This window comes from Dendrobates tinctorius, unplaced genomic scaffold, assembly GCF_039654945.1.
Source record: "Dendrobates tinctorius isolate UK_male_01 unplaced genomic scaffold, ASM3965494v1 ptg000103l, whole genome shotgun sequence".
Classification (NCBI taxonomy): Eukaryota; Metazoa; Chordata; class Amphibia; order Anura; family Dendrobatidae; genus Dendrobates; species Dendrobates tinctorius.
The window spans coordinates 47,412,138-47,434,010 of record NW_027361771.1 but is presented as its reverse complement, the minus strand read 5'-3'; the positions used below and the strand labels follow the sequence as shown (position 1 = coordinate 47,434,010).

At 44.8% G+C, this 21,873-nt stretch overlaps 1 protein-coding gene across 1 annotated transcript in view; it reads right to left on the bottom strand.

Annotated features, from left to right (window-relative positions):
- The window catches only part of LOC141100164 (uncharacterized), a 137,352-nt gene that overhangs the window by 19,878 nt on the left and 95,601 nt on the right, over window positions 1-21,873 (bottom strand). Inside the window, exons 11-12 of the mRNA XM_073588440.1 lie at window positions 8,689-8,829; window positions 6,790-6,981 (exon numbers count right to left, since the gene is read on the bottom strand). Of these exons, the coding sequence (XP_073444541.1) occupies window positions 6,790-6,981; window positions 8,689-8,829 (333 nt within the window). The remainder of the gene's footprint in view (window positions 1-6,789; window positions 6,982-8,688; window positions 8,830-21,873) is intronic.

Sequence of the window (21,873 nt, the reverse complement as noted above, 5' to 3'; positions counted from 1 at the left end):
CAACATGTCCAGAATAAAACCACCCTAATATCAAAAAATGCGTATTAACAAACAAGAGCCAACTTGGCTAATAGGGTGGGTGCTGTGTCCCCCAATGAGCGTCTTGGAGAAAAGGATTTTACGGTGAGTTTATCACAAAAATCCCTGTTTCTCCTTTGCCTTATTGGGGGACACAGGTACCGTGGGACGTCCTAAATCAGTCCCTGGGTGGGAGATTGACTCACCGATCCAAGCTACATGCTTGTTTAAAGGTGCGCCACCGCTGCTTGGAGAATCCTTCTAACCAGGCTCGCATCCGCTGAGGCCCGAGTATGGATATCATGTTTGGCAAATGTGTGGAGGCTGGACCAGGTTGCTGCCTTGCAAACCTGTTCCATCGAAGCCTGGTGCCGAAGCGCCCAAGAGGCGCCCACTGCCCGAGTAGAATGCGCTCTAATCCCTGCTGGAATCGGCACGCCTCTAATGTGGTAGGACTCCTGAATAGTCAAACAAATCCATCTGGCTATGGTCGATTTTGAGGCAGCGAGTCTCTTCCTGCGCCCTTCGGGAAGCACGAACAGCGTATCCGTCTGACGAAAGGGTGCCATCCTCAACACATACCTCCTGAGGGCTCTTATCAGGTCTAACGTGTGAAGAACCTTTTCCACACGGTGCATCGGTGCTGGACAAAATGAAGGCAAGACAACATCCTCATTCATGTGAAATGAGGAAACTACCTTCAGCAGAAAAGGAGGGGCTGGTCTGAGCACCACCTTATCCTTCTGGAAAGTGAGAAACGGGGCTCGGGAGGATAGGGCTGCCAGCTCCGAGACCCGCCTGATGGAAGTTATGGCCATTAGGAACACCACTTTCCAGGAAAGGTACCGCAAAGAGACAACCTGTAGTGGTTCAAATGGAGGTTCCTGCAGAACACTTAGGACCAGGTTACGGTCCCAGGTGTCCATAAGCGCCTTATAGGGAGGTACCAAGTGGGAGACTCCCTGGATGAAAGTCTTCACCTGCAAATTGGTAGCAATTCTGCACTGGAACAGGACGGACAAAGCCGATATTTGTCTCCTGAGGGAGCTAACCCTGAGTCTAGGCCAGACTGGAGAAAGGCCAAGATGTTGGGGGATCGAGAATCTCAGTGGAGAACAACCACGGCCCCGACACCAAGCAAAGAACACCTTCCAGGTGTGATGATAAATACGTGCCGAGGCAGGCTTCCGGGCGCTAACCATTGTAGCGACCACCTCGTGCCCATACCCCGCCTGGTTTAGAATCCAAGATTCAACGGCCATGCTGTCAAACACAGGGCCCCTGAGTTCGGGTGGCAAATCGGCCCTTGACAAAGTAGATCTGGGCGCTCTGGCAGTCGCCAAGGAACGTCGGAGAGCAGCTGAATTAGATCTGCGTACCACGCTCAACGGGGCCAGTCTGGGGCCAGCAAAATCGTCGGAACCCCTTGTCTTGATCTTTCTGATGACTGTCGGGAGTAATGGCAGCGGGGGAAATAGATATGGGAGGCGAAACTGGTTCCACGGCAGAACCAACGCATCCACAGCAATTGCCTGCGGGTCCCTGGCCCGAGCGACATATGTGGGCACCTTGGCGTTCACTCTGGAAGCCATCAAGTCCACATCCGGAGTCCCCCACAGTTGGCAAATCTGCTGGTAGACCTCGGGGTGTAGTGACCACTCTTCAGACGCAAGACCCGGCCGGCTGAAGAAGTCTGCCGCCCAGTTTTCCACGCCCGGGATGTGGACTGCCGAAATCACCGAGTGGTTTGCTTCGGCCCAATGAAGAATGTGCCCCACCTCGCGCATGGTTGCTCTGCTGCGGGTGCCCCCTTGATGATTTATGTAAGCCACCGCCGTGGCGTTGTCCGATTGAATCCGGACGGGGCAGCCTGCTAGAAAGTGATGAAACTGTTGCAGAGCCAGCCGGATTGCTCGTATCTCCAATAAGTTGATCGGGAGGCATGCCTCCTGCGGGGACCACCGTCCTTGGATCGTGTGGTGGCGAAACACCGCTCCCCAGCGGAGGAGACTGGCGTCAGTTGTCATCACCAACCAATGGTCTGGGGGAAGGGTTTACCCTGGGTCAGGGAGGAACTGATTATCCACCACCCGAGCGACTGCCCGACTTGAGAGGACAGTCGGCACGGCCGATCGAGCGAGAAAGGATTCTTGTCCCAGGCTGACAAGAGGGCGTGCTGCAGGGGGCGAAGATGGAACTGGGCAAACTGTATCGCTTCCATTGCTGCCACCATTTTCCCTAGAATCCTCATCCCGAAACGGATGGTATGTGGACTGGTTGGCGAAGTGTCCGGACTCCTTGTCGGAGAGCTAGCGCCTTGTCCTGAGGGAGAATTACCAACCCTCGGCAAGTGTCGAAGATCATTCCTAAGAAGGAAATCCTCTGAGCTGGCACCAGGGATGACTTCTTCGCACTGACCAACCAACCTAAGCGGGCAAGAGTACCTAGCGTGATGTTGACATTTTCCTCGCATGCCCATATTGAAGGGCCCTTGACCAAGAGGTCGTCCAAGTAAGGCAAGATGACGATGCCTCGAGAATGCAGTATGGCCATGACGACTGCCATAACCTTTGTGAACACTCTGGGGGTCGTGGCTAGCACGATGGGTAGCGCTACGAACTGGAAATGTCGACCGTTGATGGCGAAGCGTAGATACCTTTGATGAGGAGGAGAAATGGGAATATGTAGATATGCGTCCTGGATGTCGATCGAGGCCAAGTATTCTCCCTGCTCCATGGCAGATATGACTGAACAGAGACTCCATCCGGAAATGTCTGATCCTGATGAATTTGTTCAGAAGCTTCAGGTCCAAAACAGGTCTGACAGACTCGTCCTTTTTGGGAACCGCGAACCGGTTGGAATAGAAGCCCTGAGCTCTTTCGTGTTCTGGCACGGGAATTATGACCCCGCTGCGCTGGAGCGATTCGATGGCTCCTAATAGAGCCCTTGCCTGGGTATCCACCCTGGGAAGACTGGAAAGAAAAAAGCCGTCTTGGAGGGTATCTGAGAAATTCTATTTTGTAACCTGAGGCCACCAACTCCTTTATCCATGCATCGTGTGCGACATTGAGCCAGACCTGGCGAAACCAGAGTGGGCGGCCGCCTACCTTGCTGGTGTCGTCTGGCAAACGCCTCGAGTCATTTGGCTGACGATCTTTGGGATCTGGATCCCCTCGACCTGGGCTGTTGACTACGCATTCTCCCCAATGGGTTGGCTCTATATGAGACCTGCCACTCCCTATCCTGGTTGGGACGGCCTGAAGTAGCGGAATTGGCCGCTGTGGTCCACCCGGGGTTGCGAAAGGCCCGAAAACGTGCCTGAAACGGGTGGCGAAAAAGCAGCTTGACCTTTTGCTGAGGGAGAAAACCGCTCTTCCCTCCTGTGGAGTCGGATATGAGTTGATCTAACTTCTCTCCGAATAGGCGGCCGCACTGATAAGGCAGGGAAGTCAAGGACTTCTTGGAGGTAGAATCGGCCCTCCATGTCCTTAACCATAGAGCTCTTCTAAAAGTAATTGCGTTAGCAGCAAGTGACGCGCAATTGGCCGCACCCAAAGAAGCATTAAGTAGTCCCCGGCCATCGCGATCTGACTCGCAATCTCCGATATCTCTACAGATAGGTCTTGCTCCTGCAAGACTTTGTTCAATGACTCTGACCACGAAATCATGGCCTTGGCTACCCATGTTGCTGCGAACGAGGGAGAGAGGGCTGACCCTGATGCCTCAAATACCGAGCGAGCCAAGCTCTATATGAGGCGATCCAAGAAGAACCACTAGGTATGGATAACAGGGTTTTAGAGGCTAAGAGCGACACCGGACGATCCACTGTCAGAGCGCCTGCTGACCCGAGAAACGCCTATCCGGCTGTTCCCTGTGTCGCTGCACTATGTCCTCAAACTCTGGGTGAACGCAAAAAACTCTATGCGGCCGCTTCACCCGCTTAAACGACACCTTATGCCGTGTAGCCGAGGCGGGATCATCCTCAATCCCCAAGGTCTGGCTGATGGCTTCGATGAGGCTGTCCACTGTCTCACGAGACCCTGGAGCATCCAGGTCAAGGGGTTCATCTGAGTCGAAATCTGAGGTATGTTCGCCATCAACCACTGGTGAAGGGGAGCGAGAAGCGGAACTCACGGATGCCAAGGGACCGGAAGGACTGGGCGACACCGTGTGGATTCGTTTCCCCGGGTCTGCCTGGAGTGAGAGCGGCCCCTGCAGGCCGGAGGCTCTTGTGAGGTGGAGGACCCCTCCAAGACAGGCGAGCCACTGTCCCTGCCCCTATCTGGGGCACGAAGGGACTCGATTGCCCTCGTAAGCGACGCCATGGACTGACAGTGATAGGGCCCACTCCGGGGGGCTTGGTACATTGGTCTCGGTTGCAGGGGAGGGCTCCTTCGGACTCGCAGGCTTCGCATAATCTCTTGCTCTGCGCCCGCGGAAAGGCGGCCCGACAAGAGATGCATGCAGCGTATAAAACCGCGTGCCGCCGACAGAAGAACCGCTCCAGGGCACGGTACTTCCGGTTTGCAGCCTAGCCGCGATCCGAAGCCGGGGGCTAAACTTCTTCCCCGCCACCCAGGCACGAGCCGCCGGAAGTGATGCGCGGCAAGGGGGGGCGGGACTTCCAGCCCACGGCCTAGCTCCAGCTGCAGCCGCGGTCTCAATTAATCTCATGCCTGTGACCGGGGGGGTGGTGATGGACCCACCTCCCACGGCGCCGAAAATGGCGCAAATTCACTGCCCTTCCGCTGCTGCCACTGCCCAGGCTCTGCTGTCGACTAAGGGCTCCAGCCCTGTGGATTTTTTGCCGCCGGAGCCCTCCTCTGATGATGATCCTCTTCAGCTTCCCAGCTCAGGTATGTGAGGGGGGGGCCTCGAAATAGGACGGTGCAAGCACCCTAGCTCCATCTAACCTCTTCAGGGAGTGAGGAGAGGGACTGTCCGCCACCTTGCAGCACCACAGTCTACGCACTGGTGGAGCAGTGGGGGCCGCACGGACTATTCTTGTGCCTCTGTACAGCCCACGGTTTCAATACCTAGGGGTGGTCAGGGCTAAGTCCGGCACTGTGTCCCATGTCGCGGGAGAGAATACGTGGAGGCAACACTCGCACGTGCTCGCCCGTTGTTGGTTTGGAGAAATCGGACCCTTTCAATAGGATCCGTTGCCCGTCTAATCTTCATGGAAAAAAAGAAGAGTCTGGAGAAAAAAAAGCCAGACGTGTGCCTCCAATGGATACTAAGCAAAAAACAGATTTCCGCCTGCAATCGGGGCGAGGGTGTATACGGTGGAGGAGGAGCTAACCTATTTTTTTCACTTAGTGTCAGCCTCTAAGCGGCAGAAGCATACACCCCACAGTATCTGTGTCCCCCAATGAGGCGAATGAGAAAAAAAAAAAAAAAAAAAAAAAGTTTATTCGGCATGTGAAGCCATGGTTAAAAAGTGCTTTTCTGGCGCGATACTAGCGCCCTTAGTCCTAGGATGCACAAATGGCAACACTCTTGATAATATAGAGAAAAGACGAACCAATCAAAAATTAACGACACATAATTGAATCAAACATGAACTGGTGCAAAAAAAAAAAAAAAAAAAAAAAAAGGAAACAAAAATTGCATGTCAATATATATATAAAATAGATCATTTCTGAAATTCATGCCTTTAGGGTGTTTTGTATCCAGTTTCAGAATCCAAAAAGCCTCCCTCATGTTGAGTAATTTTTGTCTATCGCTTCCTTGAATAGGGTTAATAACTCTTTCCAATCCAAAAAAAGAGAAGTGAGAAATGTCACCTTTATGGATATTAACAAAATGTTTAGAGGACCCCCAAATAGGAGGCATTTTTATTATTAGTACGAGGTATTACAAAGATGCTCTGCTATTTTTTTTTTTAACTTGCGAGTTGTACACCCAATATATTTCAAAGTGCATCTGACACAACAAATGCAATATAAAATACACTGTGTATCACTATTAATGAAAGAAGTAATTTCCTGAGATATACCAGGAGCTAACCGAAAAAAAACAAACTTTTTATCCAATGCATGCACGCAGACATTACATTTGCTGCCTGCGCATCTATGGAATCCCGTTACTGACAGCCAAGTTCTAACACGATGCAGTTGTCTAATCAGGCTAGGAGATTAAGAATTACCCAGAGTAACTTTTGCTGTGTGGTGGTGACCAAAAAAAAAACAAAACGCAATGTAGTATTTTCTTGTATTACATCGTTTATTGGATTAATTTTATATATTATTTGTTGAAGGAACTGACTTTATATTTTTAATGGGGGAGGGGGGGATGTAGGGAGATGATTTTTTTTTTGTTACTTTTTAGGCTAATTATTAAATCGCGTAGGGTAATTGAACCTGTGAGTGTGTGATCGATTGTTCCATATACAGCTATACCACAGGCTGGGTTTCAATGGAGCTCCGTGATGACAGGCTAAGAGGTATTGAATATAAACCCAGCTGTCATAACAACCCATTGTCGCCCCAGATGGGTGCATAAAATGATGCGCCCTCATGCCCACTTGCTGTCAATACCAATGTCAGAGACTGACAACAGCAGGTAACAGGTTAACAGTCACAGGCAGAGCACTACGCCACCTGCAGCTGTTAAGAGGCAGATCCTGTCTGCAACAGCCATAACCTGCCAACTGCATACACCTGCTCCCGATTTGCGCCGCTCATCTATGGCGGATGTCGGAAAGGGGTTAATACCCTAATGAACCCTTGCATTACCATAGAACGTCCCTGTATTCCCAGCAGCTCTCACCTCTTCAGTCAGCAACTCAATGATCTTGTTGGTGAGGTCCAGGATCTTCTCATCGTTGTTTCTCTCGTGTATAAGTGAAAGAGGTTTAGGTTCCAAGTTGAGTCTTTGGGATCCGTTCCATCCTCTTGACATGTGAAGTTGACTGCCTGGGGTAACATTGTTCCCTGCCGTCTTCTTCACTACTGTGTAATCCTATGTGTGAAGAGTGAACGTCACTATATTTATACTGTCATTATCTACTTAGACTAGTCAGTGCATTACACTCCTTACAGGCCCTGACACACACATGGAAGCCTTGTTATAAATAATATTAAAAAAAATCTATATTATATAATTATTTATATTGGAGTATGAGGTTACACATGTTTGCAGTATGTAGATGCATAGCTGATATCTATGGGCACCAAGTACATTGTTGCTGTGGAGGATGTGTACATTCAGTGTTAGGGTAGGTGCATGTGACAGTTTTCTCTCCATTTGAAAAAAAAAACAAAAAAAAAAAAACCAGTCCAATTATTCAGCTCAGGGTGGTATCCGTTTTTCTCGGAGGTGGAGCGAAAGGAGGGGAGTTCTCCATTATATCAGTCTGTGAAAAATCAGACATCACTTGGCTGATATTCGAGTACGGTCTGATGTTTACCACCGGCCCATAGACTTGGATTGACCATTTTGAGCTAACACTCGGATCAAAATCAAACATGTGCACAGCACCATAGAATATGGGTAAGAGTGCCATCTGTGAAAACCACAGATAGCACTCATCCAATATAAGCAGTCGTGTACTCATCCAATATAAGCAGTCGTGTACATGAGCCCTTAGGTTTCATGCTAACCCCATTACCCCAAGTATTGGCACCTTAACTGGAATCTGGTAGCATGATTTCTCCCCAAAACTATTTTTTTGCGCATGACACTTTCAAAGCAAACCTGAAAGAAAAGAACTAGAGTATAAGTTGGGATGTATGCAATGTGTAGGAGCATGTTCACTCTGGCCATTAAAGAGACAAAACCTAAGATATGCAAATTGTCTCTTCAGAGAGGAAGAGGATTTGAACTCTAGGGTCACCTATTGGAAGCATGATCCTACAAGTGATTATCGACCCTTTAGCGAGCCTTGAAATAGGAATTCGGATAGAAGCCAAACCAGAATCCCAATTTGTAGACACAGTGTTTTGGGGTATTGCCGCTCGTCAGTACAGAGGATGAGATATGACTTGGCTGGATGAGAGGCTAAGACTGGGATCTAAGGGGTAAGGTTTCCACCAGTAGCAAGATGTACCCAGTTTGGACAGTCCTAATCTCTAGGATTAAAACATTTCCATGTGTCCAAAATGACCTCAATGTGAATAAAAGCCGAGTATGGCCAGAGCCCAACTATAGACACACAGTAATGGGAAGCTATAGAAGGGAATTGCCTAGTTAAAAAAAAAAATGAAGCCACACACACCCCCTTGTGTGCACTGAGTGCAAGAACCTAAAGCAAGATCAAAAGAAATTAACTGGAGTGTGAGGTGGTATAGATGGAATGTGTATGAGCATGGTAAGGCTTTAATACTAGAGGTTAGGACTGTCTTGACTGGATACACTTTGGCGTTGGTGGGATGGCTTTTACACTCTTGATGAAAAACAGTGTTTACCAAGTACCCAATGTTATTCATATGCACTTTTGCTATACCATCTTATAGCAGGGTATATATTCATCATGTTTTTATCTTAGGATAGCCAAAAGTCATACACAGTGAAATGAAAATCGAAACTCCGGCCACAAGCACAAGCCATACATTCATATTTATCGACAGGGTGACATGATGCCACCGCTTTACAGTAATTCCAACTGACATAGGCCCAACTGTTGTCACCAGATAATGATAGGCAAGGTCATGTTCTAGGATCTCTCACCTCTCCAGTCAGCAGGTAGATGATTTCCAGGGTGAGGTTTAAGATCCTCTCAGCTATTTCTTTTCCGTCTACGTCCATTCCAGATGAATCGGTCAGAAAAAGTACCATGGTATTGTACAGGAGGACTGACCAGGGCAGATCCTTTAATGAAATGGAAGAAGGTGGTGTGAATTTTAGGATCACCAACAGAATGGGGGCTACTTTGTAACTACTGCCCTCTATCCAATTTTAATATATAGGAAACATTAATAAATAGTAATATTGGCACATTGCCATGCAGCAGTATCATCATTTTCCTATATTCCCATATTACACGATTTGAGGATGCAAAGAGAGCATTCAAAGTCATCTAACATGTCCTGTATATAGAGGGATGGTAATTGTTGCCTGCTTATAGAGAGCAGGGAAGACATCCTGCATATAGGGGGACAGTAGAGACCAGGGCTGTTTAGTAGGAGTAATAGGCAGAAGAAATGGACTCCAGCTTTCATAACAAATACCATATTTTTTGGACTATAAGTCACACCCCAGGTTTACATAGCAGAAAATAGGAAAAACATTTCCTCCTAATTAACATTTACTAGACAACACTACTTAATGTACAGTACATGCACACTCGATATATATACACACACACACACACACACACACACACACACACACACACACACACACAGCTCAACTACGGTAAATCATGAAAGAACACACAGTGTATATACCAGGGCTGTGGAGTCGGAGTCGTGGAGTCGGAGTTAGTTTTGGTTGGAGTCGGAGTCAGTAGAAATGTACCGACTCCAGCTTTAAAAAAAAATGTATTATTTCATAATTGAACTTTCATATGAATTTTATAAATGTTACTCAAATATATATGTTCTATCAAACTATGAACAACAGTGATAAGCAGTTCTGCTGGAGATAGAGACATTTCTTACTTCTTGTGTGTCACTGTTCTCCACTGCCCTTATCTAATCTTATACTTGGTTAACCTCATGCTGCCCCAACCCCCCTACTTACAATGTATGAAACTGAAAGTGAAATTTAATGTGTTGCAAATTCTTAGTAGTAAAGCTCCTCCTCTAGACTAGATCATACTAGGTGTGCATCTTCCAAGCATCTCACAGCTGCCTGCTACTCAGAAGAGGAAGACTGTAAGAAGTATTATCCTTTCAACAAACTTTGCATCAGTTAACTGTGAGTACATGAGGAATAATAACAGTATTACTGACCACTATATCAGTTGTACGACCTGGCAATAATTTTGTACAGTTGTTTTTAAGAAAAACAATTGTCATTTGGATTGTGAATGCAGAATTAAAAACCTGAGAATGTCAAAGAAGCATCACATTAAATCAGCTGTATTTGAACATTTCACCATCACTCAAGATAGAAAACATTATGTCTGTCAGTGTATGACAAATGATCCAGACGAAAACAAATGCTGTGAAGCCAAGATGAGTGCATATTCAGGCAAAGATAAAAATGCTCCTACCAGAGCTTCTAATCTCAAGAGACATTTACAGCGCTTTCATCCAGAAGTACTGAAAGCAGTGGATGAGAAAGACTGCATCCAAACCAATGAACCAGTGCCCAGCTCTTCCAGCCAAACAAAGGAGCAGAGAACTTTGCAGCCATCAGTTGCAAGATATTTTGTCAGTGACAAAGTTACTGTGACAATGACAGTAGATACATTTAAAGAACAGATCATAGAGCTTGTTGTAAAGGATAGTGTGCCTATTTCATTATTTTCATGACCAGCTTTTATGTGTCTGAATGGGGAAATGGCCCGCAAGCTTGGTGTTTCTCTGGAGAAAGAGAGTATTAGAAAATTAGTAATCGAAGAAGCTTTTAAACAAAAGGAAGAACTTAAAAAAACTCTCAAGGGACGCTTTCTGTTTCTTAAAATGGATGCATGCACACGTCACTGAGTGAACTATTTTGCCATCAATGTCCGATTTGTTTGTGACAAAAATGAAATAGTTTCCAAGACATTGGCAGTAAAAGACACCAAAGCTCATCACACCAGTGAGTTTCTCCAGGTCTTGGTGGAAAAGGTTCTGCAAGACTATGAACTTAAAAAAGAGCAAGTTCTTTCTGTCGTAACTGACAATGCTTCAAATATAAGTACTATTAAGCTAATGAATGAGAGTAATGATGGTGACCAGCAGCTAGAAGAACATTCTGGGTCCACAGACACAGAAATGTTTGAAATAGAGGAACACAGTATTGTAACTGAGGAGCAAACTGAAGTTGCTTCAGATGAACAGCAACATGATAGTTTAGATGATCTTGTTGAAACTGTGTCAATATGTTCCTTCATTCATCACATGCGCTGTGTTGTGCATACGCTACAGCTGGCTATAAGAGACAGTCTGCAAGAAGGACATGCTGCTGCACTGATTGGCAAGGTGAGAAATTTGGCTACTGTTGCCAGAACCCCTAAAGTTGACTCAATTTTGAAGAGACGTGCTGGAAAAGGGGCAATTATTGATCAAGCCAAACGATGGGGCAGTACTTACTTAATGATTCAGCGCTTGGTTGAACTGAAAACCTTTCTTGTAGGCATGGCTAACCCTCAACTGATGCTAAATGAAAGTCAGTGGAATCAAATGACTGAGCTGGAAAAATTGCTAGAGCACCCATTTACAGTGACTAAAAAATTACAAGCAGAGGACTTAACTCCAGGTATTTTCTTAAAGGAAAATGTTTCGCCTGTCCCAAAGAGGAGAGTTAATTGCAAGTGGCATTGCTACATCAATGAAACGGAGAGAGGAGCTACTATTACAAAATAACATTCTTTTGGCAGCTGTTTATGTAGACCCAATGCATCGGATTCTTCTAGATGATCAACAGCTAAGTAAAGGAAAATAAGCTCTGTTTGAAATAGCAGTAAGGATGAAAGGGTTGCAGAACCGTCAGGAGGAACAAGAAGAATTTGGTCGTCCTGCCACATCTTCACCCTCATCATCAACTGATGAAGAATTTAATTTAGAAAAATATTTGGATCACAAGGACCGTGCAAAGCGTTCCCGCACAGAAGAAGAGTCATCCCCATCAAGGAACACAGCCAGTACATTTCAGCAGAATTTTTCATGTGCACTAAAAGAAATTGAGAAATTTGACCGTTCATCAAAAATAACAATGCAACAAGCGATTCCTCTGTATCCTGACATTGTCAGAGATGTTGCCCGAGTGGTTACTGCTTTGCCACCAACACAAGTTAGTGTAGAGAGGTTGTTCTCTGCTCTCAAAATAATTAGATCAGATTTGAGGGCATCCATGAAGGAGGATCTGACAGAGGCAATACTTTTTCTGAGGACAAATTTATAGATTTCTTCTTAACTGCATAAAAGTGTTTATTGCATATTTATTTACAGTTTAGAAAAGTTTATAAAAGTTATTTGCTATATTCTAATTGTATTCTAATAAATGTAGTTTTTGCTCTAAGTGGTCTGATTACTTATATGATGGTGAGAAACTGAATAAGCACGATGTTTAATATTTTACAACAGTAAATTTGTTGTTATGAATTGGCCATTTATGAAGGAGTCGGAGCCTGATAAAATCCAGGAGTCGGAGTCGCAACTGTGGCTTACCAACTCCACAGCCCTGGTATATACTGCCATATTTTGACATTCCTCAGGGCATCTGATTGATTCCATGAACTGAAAGGTTCAGCATCCGAGTAGCTTTAGTGATGTGCAGGTCCTCAGGGATGTTGTCGGTAAGCCAAACCTCCGACTCCTCAATTTCCATAACACCGACTCCTACTCCACAGCCCTGCAGGTCCTTGTAGCTTTCTCTCCTGCCCTGCTCCAATCAGACTATCCCTGTCGGGCAGGAGAAGAGAGAATTGTGTCGCTGCATAGCACTCAGTGATCAAGAGGGATGTGGAGTCATGGTTGTCCACATTCATAGGTTGCTGCCTCCAGGTTATAAGATGCTATTAAAAAAAGTGTGATCTCTTCTTCCTGAAAAGTGTTACTAACCACTTTTTACTACAGACAATTTTTGTTCTTGCTATTTTTGTCTCTTTCTTCCAAGAGGTCTAACTTTTATTCTCTCATCAACATAGTAGTGGACGTAGTGTACATGGACTTTTCAAAAGCTTTTGATACGGTGCCACACAAAAGGTTGATACATAAAATGAGAACAATGGGGATAGGGGAAAATATGTGTAGGTGGGTTAAGAGCTGGATCAGGGATAGGAAACAAAGGGTGGTTATTAATGGAGCACACTCGGACTGGGTCACGGTTAGCAGTGGGAACCACAGGGGTCAGTATTGGGCCCGCTTCTTTTTAACATTTATTAATGACCTTGTAGGGGGCATAGAGAGTAGAATTTCAATATTTGCAGATGACACAAAACTCTGCAGGGTAATCAGTACAGAGGAGGACAATTTTATATTACAGGATGATTTATGTAAACTAGGAGCTTGGGCTGATAAATGGCAAATGAGCTTCAGTGGGGATAAATGTAAGGTCATGCAATTGGGTAGAACGAACAAGATGTATAATTATATGCTTAATTGTAAAACACTGGGCAAAACGGTCACTGAAAAAGACCTGGGTGTATGGGTGGACGACAAACTCACATTTAGTGGGACTTCCGGTTCCGGCGCCCGCATGTGAGGAGCAAGGCTTCCAGCGCTCCCCAACCCCCTGCTAAACGGCAGCATCTACACCGCAAACTTGATCCCCAGATTACCGAGAACGGGAGGAGAGGAAGCCCCGGACCTGCTGCACCGCTGCATGGACAGATACGTCCTCAGGAACAGCGGTAAAGAGGCAGCTCAAAACCGAGGGGGAGAGACACGCGCGCCTTCCAAGATGGCGCCGGCGCCGACCTCAGCGGCGGCAGCAGCTGCTTCAAAGCAGACGGTGAGGAGAGGGGAGCAGGGAGGAAGGAGAGACGGCAGGGCTGAGTCACACAAGTCTGGGAAATCCGTGATTGAGAAGCTCAGGGAGACCCAGGGCACCCCTAAGCCATGTACTCTTCCTGACGCGATTTATGCCCCTGCATCCCCCACTGCTATGGAAGACTGCGGTGATTGTGAGGAGCGTGACCCCCCTGGATCGCACATACCTGAGATGGACTATAAAAAGCTGGCAGGGGAGGTGGCAGGTCATTTACTGCCTGAGATTACGTCAAAGCTGAGGGAGTACATAGGAACGGCCTTGCATGATATGCAGAAGCATCTAGATGAAACCGCTGAGAAGGTGTCCGCAATGGAGACACGTGTATCTACACTGGAAGACAATGTATATGATGATCAGTCAACAATATCTAGGCTATCTAAGGAAAATCTGATTTTGAGAGATAAAATTGATGATCTGGAAAACAGATCCAGACGGAGTAATATTCGGATTATAGGAATCTCTGAAAAATTCCCCATAAAGGACTTAAGAAATCTGTGCGAAAATATGATCCCCGAGGCTTTGGGGTTAGAGGCGGGGAAGATAATTGAGCGAGTACATCGCATTGGCCCCCAAAAGAACCCGTCTGAAATGGGCAACCGGATAAGACCTAGACAAATCATTACCAAGTACCTGAACTTTTCGGACAAAAATGATGTCATTCAGTCCTATAAAAGACTTAGACGACCCCTTGAAATTAGGGGGGAAAAAGTGCTCTTATTTGAAGACTTTTCTGCTGAAGTGACCAGGCAACGCAGAGCCTTCAGTGTGATATGCACAGAATTACACAAAAACAATGTGCGGTTCCAATTGAGATACCCGGCAACCCTCTACATTAGGCATCAAGATGGCTCTTCACATTCATTTTACAATCCCAAAGAAGCAGAGAAGTTCCTCAAGACCTTGAGAGTCGTTCTCACAGAGGATGCAAGATCGCAGGGAAGCGCAAACAGTCCCAAAGAACATCTAAAGGACTGGCCGACAAACACGGAGGACAGAAGCCCGAATCTAGTATCGGATTCACCGAAGGCCCAGAGAACGTCCAAACAATCCGGGAAGGTTTGAAGAAGGGTGTACGGGTCGCTACTAAGGACAGATTGGGGTTTTGTCGTATAGTTGTTTTCTTCTCTGATCACCTCTCGGACCGCCCGAGGGATTTGTATTCTATATGTCTGTTTATAACTGATCACGCAATAATGGGAGAGGGGAAAGGGGGGAGGGGAGCAAGGGAAGGAAAAGGTGCGGGGAAGAAGTGAAGTCAAAAATGGTATGCCAATCTGGACAAGGATCCTGGAGATGTTCTCCAGGCTCCTTAGGGGATAAAGGGGCAGGGAAAAGGTTAATTTTGGTTCAACTTGTTTGTGGGGGATGTAATTGTATTTTTGATTTTGAAATTGGCTCACATGGACAGAGAAGCTTTGCTCGTATCCCAGTGTTAGATGTCACTAAGTTAACTACAGTTGGCCCACCTAAAAAAAAAAAAAAAAAAAATAATATATATATATATATATATATATATATATATATATATATATATATATATATATATATATATATATATAATAAATAAGAATTTATGAGGATAGTTACCTGGAATGTAAGGGGCCTGAAGTCCCCACAGAAGCGGTTAATGATTCTCAGACATCTTAAACGTATTAAGCCAGATATAGCCCTATTACAAGAGACACATTTGGAATTGTCAGACTTTAAGAGGATGGAAAAATTGTGGGTGGGCAAAACATACGGGTCACCAGCTATTAATAATAAGGCAGGAGTACTAATGCTGATAGATAAAAATTTCCAACACCAGGTGGTAAACACTAAAACGGATCATGAGGGGAGGCTACACTCGATTACCATAACGACATCAGGCAGCACATACAAAATAATGAATGTATATGCCCCCAATGAAAATAATAAAGCATACTACCATTTTCTAGAACAGGAGATACTGAAAGATCCCATACATGACCTGATAATCGGGGGGGATTTCAACTCGGTGGTAAATGTCTCAGAAGATAGAAAAAACGAATCACAGGGGACACCGGGGCTGAGAGGCCAAGATAAAGTAATTTCCCCAATGCTAAAAAACACGGGCCTGACTGACACTTGGAGATATCTGCACCCGCAGGATAGGGAATTCACTTTCTATTCACCTGCCAAAAACGCGTGGTCGAGGATAGATCAATTCTTGGTCTCCCCGACTGTCCTTGGCAGGGTGTTGTCGTCTACAATACATGATCTGGTGATATCGGATCATGCGCCTGTGACAATAGAACTGGCAGATGCGTTCCCTAGAGGAACAGACTATTTATGGAGATTTCCTAGATATTTACATGACAACGAAGATTTCGCATTAAAACTGAAGGAGTGGTGGGGAGAGATAAGAGAGGACAATAGGTCACACGAAACTAACTCACCCCTATTATGGGAAACAATTAAAGTAGTCATGAGGGGAAAAATAATTTCATACACGTCAGCTTTAAAAAGGAAGACACAGGAAAAGTACACACAACTCACGAACAGGCTCAGACAGGCTTATACCCTGTTTCAAAGCCACCCCAACAAAATAAATAAGGATAACTGGTTAATGGAGCAAAGAGAATTTAATACTTGGATGGCTAAGAGGGAACAATTATTTAAATCATCTCATGAGGCCAAATTCCATAGATTTGGAAATAAAGCAGGAAAACTGATGGCCTCTATGGTCAGGAATAGATTCTTTGCACAAGGCCCTTTTCATCTTAAAGACCAAAATGGTAACATACAAATTAAACCAAAAGAAATAGCCAATATTCTGGGAAAATACTATAAGAACCTTTACATGGATAAGGTGGATCGGAGATTTCCGAAGACCACATTACTCGATCGACCAGATATCCCGAAGTTGTCAGATGAACAAAAACAATTCTTAAATACACTCATTACACAAGAAGAAATTAAACAGACAATTAGGAACTTGGGGAATGGGAAAGCCCCGGGCCCTGATGGCTATTCGGGAGAATTTTTTAAGATTTTACAGGATGAAGCATCCCCTGTTTTAGCAAAAATATTTAACGGGATACTAGAAGGGAAGCCCATGACGAGGCCCAGCAAATTAGCATATATCAAAGTTTTACCAAAACCAGGAAAGGATCCCCTGTCGCCGGGATCTTATCGTCCCATTTCCTTAATAAACGTAGATAATAAAATTATGTCTAAAATCCTGGCTGATAGATTGGCAGAAATATTACCAAACCTAATATCGGAATCACAGGCGGGTTTTGTTAAGGGTAGGTCAGCAACGAGTAACTTGAGAAAAGTCATGTTGGTCTTGGACAGGGTAAACCTTAATCCCACTCCAAGTGAAAAACCAGCATTACTAACAATCGATGCTGAAAAAGCATTTGATAATGTCAGGTGGGAATGGCTTTTCAGGGTGTTGGTAAAAATGGGTTTTGATGGCTCCTTCCTGACCTACATCACAGAGTTATATTCAAAGCCGGAGCCCCAGATCTACATTCCGGGTTTCCTCTCGGACAGGTTCCCATTGTCCAGGGGGACAAGACAGGGGTGTCCTTTGTCGCCTCTGCTATTCAATATAGCTCTGGAACCTTTGGTGAGAGAGTTGTCTGACCCGCAGCGATTTCCTGGCATCCAGATCGGTGGGGAGACAGTGCGTGCTACTTTCTTTGCCGATGATATTTTGCTTTTCCTTAGGGATCCCTTCGCGCAGGTTGAATCGGCTATAGAAACGATAAATACATATGGGGATTATGCGGGTTTTAAAATTAACAAGATTAAATCCGAACTGCTTCCCCTGGGTAGGTGGGACGAGACGAATAGACAAATTAAATAGAGCTCAATTGGGGGTGGGTATGGCGAAATCTTATATTAGATATTTAGGCATTAAAATAGGGGGAGAGCCATCTTCTATATACAAATTAAACTACCCTCCTTTAATAACAAATATAGTAAATGATCTAGTAAAGTGGAAAGATCTCCCATTAAATTTGACAGGGAGAATACAACTGATTAAAATGATGAGTACTTCGAAATTAATGTACCACCTCCAAACAATACCACTCCTACTGAAACACACGGATGTAAAAGCATTGACTTCTGCGTTCTCCAAATTTATTTGGAGGAACAAAAAACCACGCATAAGTCTTAAAAAGATGATGAATCCAAAGACGGAAGGGGGCTTAAACTTATCGAGTATTAGAAATTATAATATAGCGTGTCTGACAAGGTACTTTTTAAATTGGTTGCATGGTGAGAGTAAATATTCGGCCTATGTCATAGAGAAGGAATATGCCCATCCTTGGGATCTTAGGTCCTTGTTGCATGCAAGATTAAAGATGCTCCCAGCCAAAATCAAAAATTCTTTGATATTCCGGGATACTATTGCCACCTGGAAGACGGTGAGAAAAAAATATGAACTTTCGTTCCGAATATCTAAATACCTCCCAATGTGGAACAACATAGAGTTTTTACCGGGAGTAGAGAATAAACTGTTTAAGGAATGGAGAGATAGGGGTATACAGGAGATAGCTCATCTGGCTCATCCTACAGAGAACAGATGGCTAAGTCAAAACGAAATAATAGAAAAATTTGATCTCCAAAAATTTCAAACGTTACAATTTGAACAGATTAGGTATCATATCATGTCCCACTTAGTAGACACGCAGGCGGAGTTCACATGCAACGAGTTTGATAAAATGGTTGATGCAGCAAAAAATTTTTCGTCTATTACATTGCTGTATAGCACGATGAGAGGGGTGCTCTTAGATAGTCATCCAGATACCTTCTATAAAAAATGGGAATCGCAGCTGGAGGACAGGGCTATTGGAGACAAAATAAGGAAGGGGTGGACTAAGGCTCGACAGTCCCTTATTAATGAGAGTTGGAGAGAAACTCAATTCAAAATAATACATAGGGCAATATACGCCTTCCAGTTTCCAAGGAGTTCTGATAAGCCAGATAGAATCACGCAGTGTCCCAAGTGTAATGTCCCATTTACTGACTTACTCCATGGCCTACTGACTTGCAAGCATGTGGCGGATATGTGGGGTGCGGTTAGAAAATATATAAAGAACATATGGGATTGGGGTGATGAAGTCCCGAGAGATTTGATCTTATTTCATTATTGGGAGAAGTCCCCCGTTGCTCATGAAGGGGGGGGAGGACCCCCAGATGTCGTCCATATAATCATAATGCTCATGAAAAAAATATTACTAACAAATTGGCTGCAAAAAGACATGCCCACCATAAAAGAACTCTCGGGTCGCCTGAAACATGTAATGCTAATGGAAAGGTTGGAAGCAGAAAAGAGGAAGTCTTGCGAAACATCTAGATTTTTTACAAAGTGGAGGCATTATATTGTGGAACATTGTAACAAGGAGGAAATTCAACGCATAGTTATTCCTTTCAGGGACACTACATGGTACCACAAGGAATCTTTGGGGGGAACACTGGGTAGATTAAAACTTAACTGAGGCAAATGATTTCTGTGAGCCAATGAAAGTCAATTATGGAGAGTCATAGAGCCTGTGAGTGGGTAGGCTCTCCACAAAGCAAGGGAGGAAAAGGTTTTAGGGTGTTGGGGGGGGGGGGGGAAGAGATTGTTGGGGAGGGAAGAGGGTAGCAGAGTTAAAGCTGTTCTTTAAATATGTAATCTTAAGGAAGAAGTGGACGCCATTGACTTTTGGAAAGATTGTTACTTGAGATACATGCTCTTGATTAGAGCCGTGATGGTGCGTCTCTCTGATGAATGCAAATTTGTAACATGATATGCATTTGTATGGCTTTTCCTTTCTGTACTTTCTTTTGTTGTTAACAAAGAAAATTTCTAATAAAAATAGAGTTTAAAAAAAAAAAACTCACATTTAGTGGCCAGTGTCAGGCAGCTGCTACAAAGGCAAATAAAATAATGAGATGCAGTAAAAGAGGCATAGATGCTCATGAGAACATAATTTTACCTCTATATAAGTCACTAGTGCGACCACACTTAGAATACTGTGTACAGTTCTGGTCTCCGGTGTATAAGAAAGACATAGCTGAACTAGAACAGGTGCAGAGAAGAGCGACCAAGGTTATTAGGGAACTAGGGGGTCTGCAATACCAAGACAGGTTATTACACTTGGGGTTATTTAGTTTGGAAAATCGAAGGCTTAGGGGTGATCTTGTTACAATGTATAAATATATGCGGGGACAGTACAAAGACCTTTCTAATGATCTTTTTACTCTTAGACCTGTGACGGGGACAAGGGGGCATCCTCTAACTCTGGAGGAAAGAAGCTTTAAGCATACTCTCAGACGCGGATTCTTTACTGTAAGAGCAGTGAGACTATGGAACTCTCTGCCATATGATGTTGTAATGAGTGATTCCCTACTAAAATTTAGGAAGGGACTGGATGCCTTTCTTGAAAAGTATAATATTACAGGTTAAATACACTAGTTTCCTGATATTGCGTTGATCCAGGGAGCTAGTCTGATTGTCGTATGTGGAGTCAGGAAGGAATTTTTTTCCCCAGTGTGAAGCTTACTGTGGGGTTTTTTGCCTTCCTCTGGATCAACATGTTAGGGCAAGTTAGGATAGGATATGGGTTGAACTAGATGGACTTAAAGTCTTCCTTCAACCTTAATAACTATGTTACTATATTAGTCTGAGGGTTTAGGTTTTGCAAGATGAACTGTAGTTTTGAATGACACCCTTTATTTTTTAACCATAAAATGTACTGGAAAACAAGAAAAAAAACGGATTACTTACCGGTAATACTCTTTTGTAGAGTCCACGACAGCACCCACTGAGAGAGGGGATCCGCCCCTAGGAACAGGAAACCTACAGAGAGATAAATGGGGCGGTCCCCCTCGCTCCCTCAGTTTGTATTACAGAGAACGGAGGAACCGCCATACATGTTTTAGTCAATTTGTTTGACAATTCATCTATCCTTATACATATATACTTCTATGCTTGCTACAGTTATCCACATCTTAAGTCCTAATTCTAATCTCCACCACCAAGGAGAACCACTTGTGAAAATTTTAAGGGCGGGTGCTGTCGTGGACTCTACAAAAGAGTATTACCAGTAAGTAATCCGGGTTTTCCTCTTCGCCACGACAGCACCCACAGAGAGATTTTCAGAGATAATCACCTGGGAGGGCACACTGTGTTAAGGACAGATCTACCAAAAGTCAAATCCTCGGTAGAGGACAAATCTAGTCTATAGTGACTATAGAAGGTAGACGGAGAAGACTAGGTTGCAGCCTTACATATTTGTTCAATTGGGACGTTCGCCCTCTCGGCCCAGGAGGATGATATGGCTCTAGTAGAGTGTGCCTTAATACCCTGTGGAGGGTCCTCTCCTTTTGCCAAATATGCCATTGTGATCGCATCTCTTATCCACCTGGACAACATGCCTGTCGTAACTCTCGCCCCTTTCTTGTTACCCTGGAAGGAGACAAAGAGACCTACTCTGCCTCCAGGGACTGGTCCTATCTAAGTAGGCTAGCACAGCTCTTCTTACGTCTAAGGTGTGATATTTAACCTCCTCCTGTGTTGTTGGGTTCTCATAGAAGGAAGGTAGGCAGATCTCCTGAGACCTATGAAACTTAGTAGCCCATTTGGGAAGGTAGGACGGGTCTGTTTTCAATACTAGTCTGTCCCGTGTTACTGACAGGAACGGGGGATCTACTGACAGGGCATGAAGATCACTTACTCTTCTAGCCGATACTAAGGCTACTAGCTGATACTAAGGCTACTAGCGTAGCAGTTTTTAATGAAAGGCATTTCATTGATGCTGAATTTAGGGGTTCAAACGGGGCCTGAGTGAAGGCATCTAAAACAAGTCTAAGGTTCCATGCTGGTAGCTGAGGAATATGAACTGGCTCTGACCGCTGACAAGCTGAAATAAACCGGGCCACCAACTTATTACCTGCCACGTTGTGGTTAAACAAGGCTCCTAGGGCTGATATATGGATCTTTAGGGTATTTACTGAGAGTCTCAATTCTCGGCCCCTCTCCAGGAATTATAGAATGGCCGTAATGGGTACTTCACCGGACAATCTTACTGGGTGAAAGGCCAGGAACTTCCTCCACACCTTAGAGTAGATTCTTGCTGTGGATTCCTTCCTACTTTGCAGAAGGGTATTAATCAGGTTTTTTGCGAAGCCTCTCTGCTTCAATAGTTCCCGCTCAAATTCCAGGCCGCTAGGCGCAGGGCTTTGACCTGCGGGTGGTAACAGGGTCCCTGCGAGAGAAGGTCCTGGTGTAGCGGCAGAATCCATGGG